The sequence below is a fragment of the Oreochromis aureus genome, linkage group 15 (assembly GCF_013358895.1).
Source record: "Oreochromis aureus strain Israel breed Guangdong linkage group 15, ZZ_aureus, whole genome shotgun sequence".
Classification (NCBI taxonomy): Eukaryota; Metazoa; Chordata; class Actinopteri; order Cichliformes; family Cichlidae; genus Oreochromis; species Oreochromis aureus.
The window spans coordinates 3,887,499-3,903,278 of NC_052956.1; the positions used below are offsets into that span (position 1 = coordinate 3,887,499).

The window sequence follows — 15,780 nt, forward strand, 5'->3', positions numbered from 1 at the left end:
TGCATATTTAAGATGAGTTGTCGACCCCTGCAGCGGTTTTTACATGGGCAACTGAACGGGAACACCATTTCATTTTAATGTTCTGGGACCATGGTAATACGATTCATCATGATTGTCCCTGACCCTTGTAACACTATCAATATTGCATTATCCGTGTGACCGAGTGCCCTGTAAACCACATTATTTGCCACCATGACTTTTAAAAAATAAGTAAATCAGAAAATCCAAATCCAGTGTCTGCCTCAGCTGAAGGTAACAAACAAACCAGAATCATTAATAATTCATTCATTTGCTACTATTGGAGACACAAAATCTTAGTTAACAGGAAGAGCGGGCTGAATTGTTCTTAGAGGCAGATATTGAAGGCTTAATAGCGTCCCTTGTGACGGAGACTGTTGGGTTTTGAGTCCTTGTTGTTGAGTTTTTTTCTCCTCCCTCTCTGCCTGCTAACCCTCTTCTCTCAGCCAGTGGTGAGGAAGTCTCTCCAACACACATGTGCGTGTAGATAGTGAAGCCTTCAGTGATCAAAGAAGACCCTCTACTGTATCACAGTCAGCTCCAGTCTGCATGCCTGACTGTGTACAGCATGCTTATTTGAAAAAGGGATTTGTTTGCAAAATACCTGAAGCATACAGCGACTGTAAATCCAGTGGATTGCACTTACATTCTGCACATTTTCGAGATTTTTAAGTGGAAATACTGCATTTTATTAAATATTTGTGCTTGCCACGTTAACAAAAGCTCTGAGTTTGCCGCTAATGACACTTTATACCCTTATTCAGCCTTGTTGTCTAAAATCGCAGGCATCCCACCCCTCCCTTTTGAATCTGTGCTCTTAAGAAGCATAGATAGAGATGTGGTAAAGAAAAGGTTGTGGGGGAAGATGGAGCAAGGAGTTTAGAAGGGGTGAGGTTAAATGGCCCATGTCAGTAGTAGTCTTTAACGCATGGGATTACGGCCCTTTTGTGTGCTGTGAGCTCACTCAGTCACTGAGCCCATGTAAGACCCTCTCACACCATTTACCCCACAGTGTCGCCGACACCCTGATCAAGCTGACAAAGGCTGGGAAGTGCACTGCTGCAATCAGCCTGGTAACAGTAAGAGGAGAATAAAGTGAAGAAATGGAGAGAGAGAGAACAAAGAGGGGAAAGAAAGCCGCAGAAGAGAGGAGAATGCAAAGACAAATACACCAGAAGCAAAGACTGTTGTGCAATAGTAATGTCGGAAATGCAGTTGAAGAGGAGGTGAGAAGAGGCTGTGTGAAACAGTGAAAATGGCTTGAGGTGAGAAGATGAACTATCTCAGGAGAAAAAGGTGCATTATAAAGTAGAGAAATGCACTTAAAGCAAGAGTTGGAGAACATGATGAAAAATGGAAAGAAATGCAGTGGCAGTGAGATGAAAGGAAGGCTGGCTGACATTATTACACATGTGAGATGGGTCGGTAATGATGCTAATTAAAGCTTTTATGCATGTGTTGTTAAAACCGGCATCTCACTGTGATGTGCTCCATTTGGACCTCTTTTATTAGTTCTTATGGCTGGATTGAAACTATGAAACCTGATAGCTCCCCTGATGTTAGGCCAGAGTTAATGTGAAAAAAGTACAAAAAAGACACCAGTAAAATATATTCAATATGTAGCAGCTGATGGCACTTTTTTTCCCAGTGTTGCAGAGATCATGATTATCGCTCTGCATGAATTCTGAATATTAGATTTTTTTCATGTTCTTAGCTTCTTTATGTAGACATTATTTGTCAAGGGACTCGGTTATTAGATTGGCCAGGTGGAAGTTCTTATGAAAAGGGATATAACCAGTGATTTTCTATACTACCAGATGAAATTATGAAAGTTTGAATGTTTCAAAGGTATAATCTTCTCAAAGCCCCGTTTTCTGGACCTTTAAGTTCTATATGGTGTGCATTTAGCGGCTGTGCTTATACAGAGTCTGGTGTTCCGCTTGTAATCATTTCAAAAGCTGAAACAGTAAATATAATGCTTAGTTTAAACACCCCAATCAGAAGAAACACGCCCGCTTTTTTTTCAGTTTCAGAGGGATGAAATAGACCTTTGCATAAACTGATTAGAAGAAAACTTGTACAATGTAAGTAATTTAACCTGATTGCATTCTTCTTTCCACATGCCCTCCATCTTGACAGAAAAGTGCAGGAACATATGCTTCTCTGCTTTTCGAATATGGCAGCCTGCGAGCGCAGCTGTCAATCTGCATAGAGATTGTTTTAAATACAGTGTTTTCAGGAATTAAGAGTGTGATAATAACGGCAACTACTGTGGCGAACAGATGATGGCTGTCTGTGTTCAGGAAGCTGATTAAACATGTGACGTTTACTGATAACTGTAGAAGAAGGTGAGAAGTAACTAACAGGTGAAACAAAGTCTTGAATCAGACTGACTTCAGCCACTATAGAAATGTTTATGTGACTGAAAGTGAAGCTGTAAAAGCTTTTTCTGATGTTCTGTCACACTGTGGTTTTTCATATTAATTATTGCTCTAACACATTTTTTTTTATTTTATTTATTTGTGGTGCTTTATGATGTCAAAGAGATTATGTATCCTTAATATAGTCGTCTCCGGCACATTACCCAGTGGACTTGCCAACCTGCTGTTCAAACCTTATGTTTGTAAGAGGAGCTGAGGGGCTGCACCAAGGCCTAATATGAGATGAATAATGTTTATTTTGAATTGTGAATTATGCAGAGGTACTCTAATAGACTCCAAGGATAATAAATATGGAGCTGGAACGGACATATTAAGTCCACTTTGAGCTGGAGTTTATCCATTCTTCTAAATACAAAATGTGAAAACATTGATGCAGATAATGGTGTTTAGTTGGAAGTACGTGTAATTTCTCTCTCCATGTGATGTTTGTAGCAGAAAAACCAATCTAAAAAAACTAAAAGGCTTTTAGGAGGTCATTGATTACGTTAGTCAGCATTGAGATGAAGAGCAGTTATACAACAGTAGCAAATGTTTGTCACGATAATTCGATACGAACCATTATGACTAATGCATCACGCACGATGTTTTTCATTCTTTCAGTTATGAAGAATAATAACAATAATAATATTGGTGGCAGGTACGTGGCTCCCAGTTGTGGTGTATCTTAATAGAAGCTAAAAGGTAAAAAAATCCTAAAAAAAAATACTATTTTTCTTCAGGCCAGATTTCCGGTTATGAGCAGACTTTGTCTTGGGATTAAGTTTCTGCTGAAGTTTCTCTTGATGTGAAGCCTCAGTTTAACTTTAATCAGGCCAACTGTCATTTAAACAGAGCCCATTGTCAGATGGAGTACAGTGATTAATACAATGCTAACCTTTTACCTCTGCAATTTTCGTTCTTTTGCTCACTGTAATTATCTCTCAGACGTTCACTGATGAGGCTCTGACAAACATCCATGTCTTATTAATCATCATATTGCTTTGATTTTATGTTTTTCAAGCAAGTTTTCTCTCTCTCTCTCTCTCTGTCTCTCCCTCTCTCTGTCTCTCCCACACCATTTAATTTCAGTTGAGGTTTCTCTGTTTGCCTTGTGTCAGTGATGATAACTTTAATTATTGTGCCTTTGCTGTCTCAGTCCGTGCATTCTGATGAGCTGCGTGTTTAAATAGAAGCGCATATACACACAGACTTCGGTTTGGGTAAAATGTGAAGAACGGGTCAATTAAAAGGGCCTTTGACTGTCCAGAATGTTTTAATTAAAGTAGCAGTGAAATGTAAACTTGGTTCTAATTATGATTAGCCTTAATTAGCTGTCATTCTGATCTTAATTGCTTTTGAATGCAGCTGACCTCCAAATGATGCATCTCGACGCACCAGCATCAGTGAGTTGCTTGTGCGACTCGTTGTTCCATCACTGTACGACTGTCCGATTGCGCCTGCGCTGTTATTGCTTCTGCATTGTAATAATCTGTGGTATATATCTGTGAGATGTATTTATTTTCTAAAACAAATGATTTACATTGTTTCCTGCAGGCTCTACTGGATATGGTGGTGAAGAAGAGTGAGGGTTACAGTGTGGAGCAGCTGGAGCGATTGTACTCCCTACTCAGCCAGTGCATCTATAAGCATCGTAGAGAGTACGACAAGACCCAGCTACTCGAGGTCAGAGAGACACAACACACACTGGTGTAGCCTTTGTAATGTGCATTTAGTGACATAAAAATATAAAAATAGTCCTTATCCAGTACTGCAGTCTGCCTTGAGCTTTTCACTTAAAGGTGAAAGTGGGTTTGTTGAATCATAACATTTAATTGCCACTTTAAATAATGCATTAGGTACAAAAATGCCAAATTTTGCCATTTTCAGCTTCTCGAATGAGAATATTTCACATTTTTCAAATTCTCTTTAATAGAGAAATGTATTGAAATGGTAATAAATGTTTTTTTATTGTTTGAAAACCACAAACATTTAAAATTATTATATAAATTAGATGGACAATGCCAGGAAATTCTGGGAAACATGCAATAACTGCAGCTTGGAGAGCAGTACAAGGTCTAACAAAAAGTGGAGGCCCTTTACCTAAACCTTATCCTTTGTGGATAAACATTTAAAGCCATGCACCACCCAAAGACTCCTGCACTGAGAAGGGTAAAAATAAAACAAACTCGGGCTAATCAGAAAGTAGGTTTAAGGACAGGCGCAATCAAGCTTCTTGGGGGCCAGAGAACCCTCCCCTCGTAACCCTAACATAGATTTAACTGGTTTGGATTTAGTGTCACATGGACACATGAGTGCCATGTGTTTCTCCATGCTTGAATGATAGCTAGCAGGGTAATTAGCCAACTTGCGTAGCAGATCGCAGTCATATCGGAGTTTCTGCTGGCCCAAAGTGAACATGCAAAATGCTTATTTTATTGCCACGAACAACCCCCTCCCCTTCTGTAAGTCTGTATGTTTAACATTTGCATTTTTAGTGATGCAACATCCCGAGGATACTAGTAAGTAATTCTCAAAGCAAGATGTCCTGGATGTCAAGAAAATGTTACTTTTTATATTTATTTTTTATATTTTGTCCTGCAGATATGACCTTGTTCAGGCCAAATAACTCAGATTATTAAAGAGCTGGAAACAGTTGTACACAAAGGCAGATGATATCTGAGAAGATATGGCTTTCTCCTTGGGGAGCCTAGACATCTCTGAACACTGCGACAGACTGAAACAAGAAGACGTGTTTGGCACTTACTGGGATTCATGACAAAAAAAAGGCTAGATATTGACTATGGAAGAAGAGATGGGTAAGAATAGCATAAACTGATCTAGATCAGGGTAGAAATTGAGGTGGCTGTTTTGGCTTTTCTGCAGCAGAATGTGATCTAATGAGGACAATGGAAACTATTAGTGAGAGCATTTAAAAAATTGTTTTCAGTTCCTGTGAGACATGCTTGTGGGAGACCTCCACAGTATATTCCACATAATTCTGATGTTAGTTGGCCAAACACATGTACTGAACTTCTTAAACTCCACTGAGGCTTCATGAAAAATGCAATATGGCTTTGTTTTCCAAAATAATTACAATTTTAAATGGTATTGTGTTTCAGACGACCAGAATAAGATCTTAGCGGCACAGGACTGAAAGTCAGAATTTTATATTCATGAATGCAATCAAGCCGCTGACACACAATAATGTTTTATATTATGGTAGCATAATGGTAATTTTGGGGAGATGTAGATCATAAAATGTAATATAAAGACAAACTCGTGCTACAATAACCACAAATGTTCATTTATTTTTTTCCCCAAGTCTCTCGGGAAAATACTGCAAATAATAATAAGCGAAGGAAACAAAAGGGTCTGAATGAAGAGGAACTTTTTCGTTTTAAGTTTCGGATCTCTCCTGACAATGTTCCATGCAGAAAAAGCTGCTGTATATTTTCCCAGAATCCCATCTGGTCATCTGCTGCTGCTGTAGGATGTCAGTGCAGACAGGGGGCTCGGAATGGCAGTGTCCTGGCGCTGGTAGCCAGTGCCGGCTGTCAGGATGTCAGAGGGAGGAAGCGGCAAAGAGCGAGGGAGAGGGAGAGAGAGCAGTCAGCCAGGTGGTGCCGCCTGTCTACGGGCCGCTCTGGTGAAGGGAGGGAGGGCGCGTGTCTGGGTTCGTTTCATACTGCCAGCCTAAATTGGTGTTTCGAGAGCAGAAATGTCAGCTCATCTGGCACGTGTTTTGTTTGCCTGCATTTCCAAACACACATCTCAACCCCACAGCAGGTCATCTCCTTGTAATTCCCTTGAGAATGCAAAACCACAAGCACACAGATGCACACCGAGGTGGTCCAGAGTATAGGGGCTGCAGCCTTTTTCAACTTAACGTTGCACGCCGTTGCAACTCTCGGTATTTATGTCCGAGTTGTAGAGCTGAGTGAAATGGAGCGTGTCCATACATTTGTCTCTCTTACGTTCTCGCCGTCCTCCTCTGGGCATGGCTCGTCTCAGTCTTCCTGAAGAGCTGACCTTTTCAGCAGATGGAGCGGACAGCACGCTGCGTTTAAAGCCAGAGGGACCGTATCTGCTCTGTACACAGAAACACGCAAGCTATGTTCCTGTCCACAAATTGGCGTACGTGTTTCCCTTGGCCCGGTATCATATTTTGCTCGTGTCTCAGACAGCAATTAAAGACTTTGTAAGGGCCTTTGACCTTTAACCTGAATCTGTGCTGTGCCAAAGCTGAACAGGATACCAGTCAGGTTAACTGAACCTCTCAATAGTTGGTTAATTCTCTGCCAGTTTTGTGTGTATACTGCTGAGGGCTTTGGCCTGCAGGTCAATTAATACTTTTCTTCCTACTTGTTTAGCCCAAGCAGCGTCATGAATAAATGCTTAATTGTTCCTAAAACTAATTTGACCATTGAACTATTTGATTGGTTCCTGGCATACATTTCGTATATAGAATATCGAATATCGAACTCGAGCTTCAAGGGTGGCCTATTGTGCTCATTTTCCAGCACCGTATTTTGATTCCTGCACATTATTAAAGTAGAATTTCATTATGGAGTTCAAAAAAGGTCTTTATTTATCTTACACTGGGCTTTGGTGCACCTCATCAGGTTATAGACTTTCTGAAACAAGCATTTAGCTCGTTTCTCCCTGCTTTTAAGCTAGCTTCTTTCTGATTGGCTGTTACTCACAATCAGAAGGTTTGAAGAGCAGGTGACCAAGACTTCTGTGGCCCCATATGCACACTCATTGACGTCATACAGAGGTAAGAGTATAAAAACTGCCTCAGACTGAGCTTTTGGCTCTGGGGATTACACACACTGCATCATTATTTGAAATGCTGGCCGTGCACTATTGGAAGACTGAGGCTACGTTCACACTGCAGGTCTTAATGCTCAATTCCGATTTTTTGATCAAATCCGATTTTTTTTGTCTGCTTGTTCACACTACAAATAAAATGTGACAGCAAACGCGCTCTAGTGTGAACGCTCAAAGCGGCCCGCATGCGCAAAAGAAGACGTCACACACAACGCGCTCTGTTTAGACCCAGAGCAAACGGTATTGTTTGACTGATGGCCCTTAATATAAAGACTTGTTTCAGACTTTACGTTTCCCAAATTTGCTTTAAGTTATAAAGTTATTTTGTTGTTTACATATGGCCTAATAATTATCCTTATTGCTGTTTTAGAGGAGCGGTGCTTCAAAGGATAGCTGCAGATTTCTGTCAGAATCTGCAGATTATACAGTACAAATAAAATGTTCACATTTCTCCAACATTGTCTTCCAAACAGTTTCACTGACATCTACACTGGATGGCCAGGAAGCGTTCATGATGTCTTCTCGGGCGCGTCTCCGGTGCTGATAATCGCCGTCTGTCTTGTGTCAGTGACGTAAAAGACGGATTTAATGCGACATGACCATTCAAACAGCAGTCGCTTTCTAAAACATCGGATATGTATCGGATTCAGTACAAACATACGAAAGTGACCCAGATCGGATTTGAAAATATCGGATTTGTGCTGTTCACACTGTCATACCATGATCGGATATGGGTCGCATAGGGTCAGAAAAGTCGGATTTGATGCGCTTTCGCCTGCAGTGTGAACGTAGCCTAAATATGCAAAAGCGTAACAGGTCCTCTTTAAAGAGTCTTTTGAGATCTTCTGTGACATTTGGTGCTGAATAGCCATATAAAGAGAAACCTACATGAAATAGGCAGAAGAATCAGTTTCTCCATTGACAGTAGGCTATGCAGCGCTGGCTTTCATCGTTGCAAGTCTGTGACTCTGTTTCAGCGGTTTGTGTAAGAACACCTTCATCCAGGAACAATACACAAGATTGTTCTCTCTCGACGCTTTCTTCCCTGGAAAAAATGACTCAACTTGTACTTGAGTTGTTGTGAAGATTTTTTTGTTTGATTTTTTCCGTTCGTTTTTTCCCCCTCTCGCCTAACCTTCACGTAGATGCTGCAGAGAACCTCGTCCTCCCAGGGGTTGTAGCAAATTAGATCTGGGAAATGGAGGAAATCTGTAAGTGATGTGGGAGTAGATAAGATGGGTTCAAACAAGGTGGGTGCACCAAAGTAATTTAAAGTTGAGCATCACAAATTGATGACATGTTAACAGCGGAGAGCATGCTACACTGGATTTTCCTTTTAATGCATGGCGTTGATCGCCCCAGTGAGATATAAAACACCTAAAACTGCAGTTTGGCTGCAATTGACCTGTTGAGCTGTGCAGAGGTTAGACTTCTTTGCCATGTAAGTCACCATCCACCCATGTTAGATAGAGACAGAGTGCTACAGGCTAACTTTATGTCAGTGAGACAAAGGGGGAGGTGCTGTGAGGTCTTGTTAGTCTGCTGTGTACTCGGGATGACGGCGTGCGAGGGCTTCAGGCAGATAAACTTTAGATCACAGAGGCGCAAAGTGTCAAGGCAGTGAAGAGCTTATTTGCATGTGCCTGTGTTTACAGTGAAACACAGCAAAAAGGTGCTAAAAGCACAGATGTGTCTAAAAACATGGGCTGAGCCGAGGTTTTCGGGGAATTTTCTAAACCGAAGACTTTTTCATTCAAATGAACATCAGCTTCACCTTTCTTGGCTTTACTGGCTTTTTACAGCTCGTGCAACCTGGTGTTGATCGCTGTGGGGCTATGATGAAGTGCTAAGCGCTTAATTGTTGTTCTAAATGAAGTTGGAGGAGAATTTGAAATCTCATGCAGAATAACACTGGCGTGATTATATTTACCCGGCTCCAGCTAAATTAGATCTCATGCGTTCTGATGTGTCACCTGAAAGTTAAATACACAGGCAGCACTGTTTTGGGGGGAAGAGTGAAAGCGGACTCCCTTTTGTTTGGGTCGGGTACTGCCAACAGTAATGTTACGAAGCAAAAGCAGTTTCTAGGCTGAATAGCAATACATGATGTAATTGTTCATGTGAGATGTCGGCAATACTTAGGATCAAAAATCAAACACAGAAAAAACATCACTTGGTAAACAGAGATAAATTCTTGACCACTATACGCTTGTCAAATCCACTGAGAGAACTAATCATTTTATCCCGAGATGCACAGGAGATATTGGTCTGTTGCTGCCCTGATTGGTTCATTTGTGTTGTTCTGTCCTTTTGGTGTTTAAACACTTAGTTTGAATCTGAACCGAATGCTTTATTAGGTATTATCAGGTTGGTCGCAGCAGAAATCAAGGTTCATCAGACCAGGCACTGTTTTTCCTGTTGTAAGCTGACAGGAGTGGTACTCCGTGTGCTCTTCTCCATACATTGATTGTAATGAGTTACTGTTGTCTTCCTACTGGCTTGAAGCAGTCTGGCCAGTCTCCTCAACAAGACATTTTTGTCCATAGAGCTGCTGCTCACTGGATATTTTCTCTTTTTTGCACCATCCTCTGTAAACTTTAGAGATGGCTGTGTGGGGAAAATCCCAGCCCGTCTGGCACCAATAACCATGCCACATTCAAAGTCACTTCTTCTCCAATTTGATGCTCGACCATGTCTAGATGCTTAAATGCATTGGGCTGCTGCCGTGTGATTGGCTGAACTGGTGCATGGGTTAACGAGCAGTTGGAACAGGTGTACCCAACAAAGTGGCCGCAAACAAACAGGTTTCCTCAGTGCCGTTAAAAGATGACATCTTCTTAAATTTGAGAGCTTCGGTTTTGTATTTATTGTTGGAGCTGCGCTGATCCTTCCTCCATGCTGCATGAGAACAGGCTGCAGATGCAGAGGGAGTGTGGGGGTGGGGCTGAGTGAGTCAGACAGTTTAGTGAGAGAGAAGAGATGCAAACACTGGCATGGCTTTATTAAAGAGATGATTTCTGTAACTCAGCTTGGAGCAGGGGTCGGCAACCTTCAACATCAAAAGAGCCATTTCAGCACCCCAACCGAATAACGTGAGGGGAAACAAAACGTGTGTGTGTCTGTGGTGTGGGTGGGCGAGTAACAAATGCCCAGATGCAATTTGAAGAGGATAATACATATACTTAATACAAGAATAATAAGATGTCTTAGTAAGAAGAAGAGCGTTTTTTACTGTTTAACAAACACTTTGAAAAAGAGGAAAAACAAATATAACATAACCTTGCAGGTCTATTTGAGTTCACACCTTCTGGAAAATTAATCAAATAAAAAATAGCCCACTTTCAAATGAATAAAACATAGCAGTAAAATAAAAAGAATAATCATGAAAACTATTTGTATGTAATTATGACTTCAGTCCATTTCAGTGTGCTGTTTTCTGATCAAGCCGCAGGCAGCAATAAACCGTGCAGCCCTGAGCACAGCATTTTCACCCAGAGGGGGGCGAAAGAGCCGCATGCACCTCCCCGACCTCTGGCTTAGAGTGCATCGGTACAAAAAGTGTGGTCTCATCATCTATCTTGTTAGAAAATACATGGATACAGCTGAAAAAAAGGTCTTATATCGCCCAGCTGCTTGCCCAGAAATCTAATCAGTCCAAAAATTCAATGGTATTTCCAAGCTGACTTTTGAAAGGAAGAAATAAAATGAATAAAAAGTGAAATTCAGTTTTCTGGCATTGTCAAACCAACAGCTCAAAACCCAAAGAGACAAATGCAGTCAGTAAATAACAGAAAATCTATTTTCTTCATCGATCATCTAATCCGTTTATGAATGGATTATTCAGCTTGTTAAAACTTGCGGTCTCTGCTGGAAAAAGTTTGCCCTTCTTTAGATGTTAAAAAAAAATTGCTGTAAAGTTGGCAGTTTTTCTCTTTTTTTTCTTTAAACTTCTTGAAATTGATATCTTGTAGCCGCGTGTGTCGCACTGACTCAGCCATTCAGATGAGAGAAACACACAGTGTAACATCTTCCAGGCATTAATCATGGTCTATTGCAGGCTAACATCCATCTCTCTTCCTCTGGCTCTGCTCAGATTTAGTCAGTGTCAAACTCTGCTGTTTTCACGCTGAGAAAAATCGCCCGTCTCATTCAGGCACAGCTTTCCTTCATTTTACATCATTTATCATGGTGAAAGCTGTTGTTTGCTGTGGGAAATTTCCAAGTAATATTGAAAGCGCGCTGCACAGATGCTTTATACACACATTCGAGTTTGCTGTGTTAGTTGAGGCTAAGCTCCGTGTGTGTGCGTGTTTCTGTTTGTTGTTTGTGCAGGAGATGGAGGAGAGAATCCAGCGTTTTGATACATTCCTGTGAAATGGAGAGAATATACCCATCAGGTAGATCCTGAACAGCCTGGGACCACAACAACAACAACACACACACAAAACTGAGTGAGCACGAGTGGAGGAGCTTCAGCCCTCAACACAAAAACACCACACAGGAAAATCCAGCACCCTCCTCGTCGCTGGGAGGGAACAAAGCGAGGATGAGGACAGAGACATTCAATGGTGCTATTGTCTCAGGAACCTGGCCACATCCAGACGCATACTACACAACCAAACCCCTGGAGGTGTGTCAGCCACACTTGTATACACACACACACAGACACACGTGCACACAAACCGACAGTGGCGGGCAACCCTGGTGCTACTCGGGTGCTATCCTCAACTTTATCCGTGCTGCTCTCGGGAAGATTTCTTCTTAAGTTTGGACGACTAGAAAAACCAACAGATGGGGTGATGTCATATCACAACGTGGCAGCGCATACACGCCGAAACACTTGACACGAGTATGCATGCATTTCTACAAACAGACACACTCACTCAGACCCTCACCAGCAGAAGTGTGAAAGCAGCGTGCCGCCAGGAGACGAGGACGGGGAGTGAATGGGCGACCTACGTCAGCGAGCCCTCCTGCCCTCGAGTGGAGCGCTTCATCATAGGCCAGTTGTTACCGCGCTATTGTGCGACCTTTTTTGTTGTTGTTTTGTTTTGTTTCCTCTTCTCTCTGCCCTTTTAGCTACTTGATTAGTTCCATATCTGAGCCACAATCACCCAGAAGAATAGTTTACAAAGAAGTTTTTTACCGTAGACACAAACTCGATGAGGTTAGCACAGCAGGACTAGAATCAATTATGTCCTCTTCATTATGGCGGTCATCAAGCGTGGAAAGCCGTTAGCCCCCTCAGCGCTGGTCTCAGAGTTACTGGTGAACAAGCGTAGCGTCGCCTCGGGGTCATCTGTAAAAACCTCCTCACTCGAAACATTCGCTGGCAGACCACCTCTGGTGTTCACAGTCTTAGCGGATTGTTATGTCCTAAATAGTTGTGCCAGCGCAAACCCCCGACTCCTCTTCACTAGATTCACAGTATGAATGTTTTCCCTCCTGCTCCAGCAGCGCCCGCCAGTTGATTTTTATTTTTTCCCCCCTTTCTTTCTTTTTTTAACCCCCCTACCGACACACTCCTGCTGAGGAACTGGAAGCAGTACAAATTGGAAGGCGTCTGTACTTTTTTGCACTGCCTAGCGTGTGCCTTATTTCAAACCTCATATGAAAGTGGTATATTTAGCAGGATATTTGTTTTTACTACTCGTGACAATGAACAGGCTCCCAAGTTGGGGGGGAGGGTATTTACCACCGAGGTCACAGGGACCTTGAGGCAACAACGACTAAAAATGATTATCTTACCGCCATTAGATCGATTAAACATATCTACGTTATTCACCTCTAGTTGATTTTGAACTCTTTGGCCAAGAAATAAGTGGAAACAGTGTTGTGGTCAAATACATCTCAGATGATGTTCAAATATTTAAATTTATTCATGTTTCTGTAATAAAACCTCAGACCAGTCGGCGAAGGTCAGTCTCCACCTGAGCAGGACAGCAGGTGGAAGGAGAGGTTGGTGACACCGGCCTTCAGTTTTTTTTCCTCTCTCTTTTTTTTTAAATATGCAAAAAAAAAAAAACGGATAAAAAAAACAAAGGAATAAAGGAAATAAAGCAAGTCAAAGGATTCATCGTGCCAAGTGTTATCTCACTCACTCAGAAGGTGCTGACAAAACGGTGCCTGTTCACCGGCATTCTGTTTCAACTCTGAAAATGTTCTATTAATCCTAAAAAACTTTGTGTTATGTTTTATATTTTGTAACTTTTTTCTACGTATTTTTTTTTTAATAAAATCGCTTTGCTTGAATTGTTTTTACATGGGTTGTGAATCCACACTGAACAAAGGCCATTCTAGGCAGTGCCCGTCACTAAAGTGTGTAAAAAGCATTACTTGTTGTTTTTGTTTTACGTGTGTGTACCGACTTTATGGATCTGTTCCGCTCTCTTCTCTTTCAACGTCAGACAAGCGAAGCTGGATTTTCACCTGTGGCCGACACAGCATATGTTTTTCCGACTGTAGTAAATCAAGATACTTACAGAAGCTTTATAAGGTGGCATTTATCTTTTTCTTTTCTCTGTGTGTGTTTGGAAGATGCCATATTTTGAACAGGTGTAGACTGGAGAAGCCCGCCCCCCACTCCCCTACCCCTCTACCCCGTCGTCTTTCTTCATCTCTCTCAATGCACTCTCTTGTCCGGTCCTCAAACCTCTCGGTGCGACTCTAACCCCAGCTCACCTCTGCCTTTTCTCGGATTCAAGGTGGCAAAAAAATCAAGAGCGTATGCAAACTGGCAATGGCAGGTTAGCACTTGGACTACTGCAGAGGGGAATAAAAAACCAATGCTACCTCAGCTTAATTTATTTTAAAGCGAAAACTGTTTACTGGGTACAAAAACAGTATTTCTTTTTTCTTCCCACTCAAAATACTGTTGCAACATCCACAGTACCACCTTAGGTACCAGATCAGCGCAACCACGGCTGCTGCAGTAATCCAAGAGTTGTTTATATCTCTCTGATTGTTATATACATATGTTTGCATTTGAGCCAGATAATGATTGCATAAATTTTAAGGATATTTCATGGACTGTATATTTGATGCTTTAGTTTCAGGTTGTCTGTGATTACTTTACGTACTTTGACACTGAGGAGACGTCCCAGATCTGCTCCTGTTATCACCCAATACCTTCTTAAAAGCTATAGAGAGCATTTTCTGCCTCTTTACACACCCATCGCCTTTTATTCCCAAGTGTTCCAAGTGTGTTCGGGTCTTTTGTTGTTTTTTAATTTTCATCTCATGATTCTGGGTATTTATTATTAAATATGTTTTACACCTGATCAGTACATTGTCTTTTTGTACGTCTGAAATTGAACCGAATCGGGAAGCGTCGCGCGTCCATTTGAACGATTTTGCTGAATTGCGTAGCGTTTGTGTAGCAGGTTTATTTGGCGTGTACGGGGGAATAAAGGGTTTACAGGTCTCTCAGGTTTCAACACGTGACAACTTGCCCTTTCAGCTTTTCTATTTATTTCATTGTTCTGATGTTTTCTTTGTTGAAAGTGGTTACAGACTGTGGCATACTGGAAGAGGCTAGCATTAGAATATTTAAAACAGTTATGAGGAAAAGGACCAGATCAACTTTCTGTTAATGATGTTCACTTCGTCTCCAGTTTCTGCCAAGAGTTATTTTTTACGGATTTAAAAGAAAAACCATGGGGTATAAAATATGGGTAATCAAATGTCATACATTGTGCTCTTCCTTTTTCTTTTTTTATCATAAATTGTAGCCAGTTTGGACTAACAACCAATTTTTGTCTGGTAGTGGAGACAACTTAGTCCAGTATGCAGAAGGAAAAAGGCTTGTTCTATCCTGAATTATTTTGTTCTTCCCTCTCTTTCAGTTAATTTAGACTTTTCATAGCTTTGTCAGTTCTGTATTTAACACACCTGTTCGCAATTGTTACTTTAGTGTAAGTTATATTTGAAAATGGAACATTTACTGTATTTCTCAAATAAACTGCTGTGATATACTTGAATAAAGGTGCAAACTGTAACTTTGAAGTGCTTGTTTTGTTTTTTTTAAAGTAATTTTGACAAGTATTAGCCTAAAATACCTGCAGTACCTTGGATGGCCACTTGAGGCTGGATTCGAAAAGGAGTCAACCCCATAGACTCCCATATTAAAATGGGATGGTTTTATTTACTCATTAGCTAATTCCTTACTTTAAAAAACTCAACTCAACAGGAAGGAGTATTCTCATCACTTTTTTTTTTTTAAACCACAGCTATCGCCATCTGGTGGCCTTCCGATAGAAGGCAGTTCCACATTGGCTTCACTTTTCCAACCCAAAACTACAACCCATGTTTTATACAGTCTATGGGTCTGCCCTGTTTGGTTTGTAATCCACTTTTGTTGATTACAACCCTGTGTGTGATGTCATGCCGACAGTGGCCATCTTTTATATACAGTCAATTTGGAGGAACGATGAAGCCGTGCTAAAAAGCGGGCCTAGAAAACCACAGGTTTTTCAGAATAAGGTTAAAAAGTCTATTCACAGTTGTTGCATTA

At 41.2% G+C, this 15,780-nt stretch overlaps 1 protein-coding gene across 2 annotated transcripts in view; it reads left to right on the plus strand.

Annotated features, from left to right (window-relative positions):
* atad2b (ATPase family AAA domain containing 2B) overlaps positions 1-15,272 on the plus strand; it is an 83,160-nt gene extending 67,888 nt beyond the window's left edge. For both annotated transcript variants that reach the window (XM_039598653.1, XM_039598652.1), the window contains 2 exons: positions 3,993-4,121; positions 11,601-15,272. In XM_039598653.1, coding sequence (XP_039454587.1) covers positions 3,993-4,121; positions 11,601-11,642 — 171 coding nt within the window. In that variant the 3' untranslated portion in view covers positions 11,643-15,272. The remainder of the gene's footprint in view (positions 1-3,992; positions 4,122-11,600) is intronic.
* Positions 15,273-15,780: the final 508 nt, after the last annotated feature.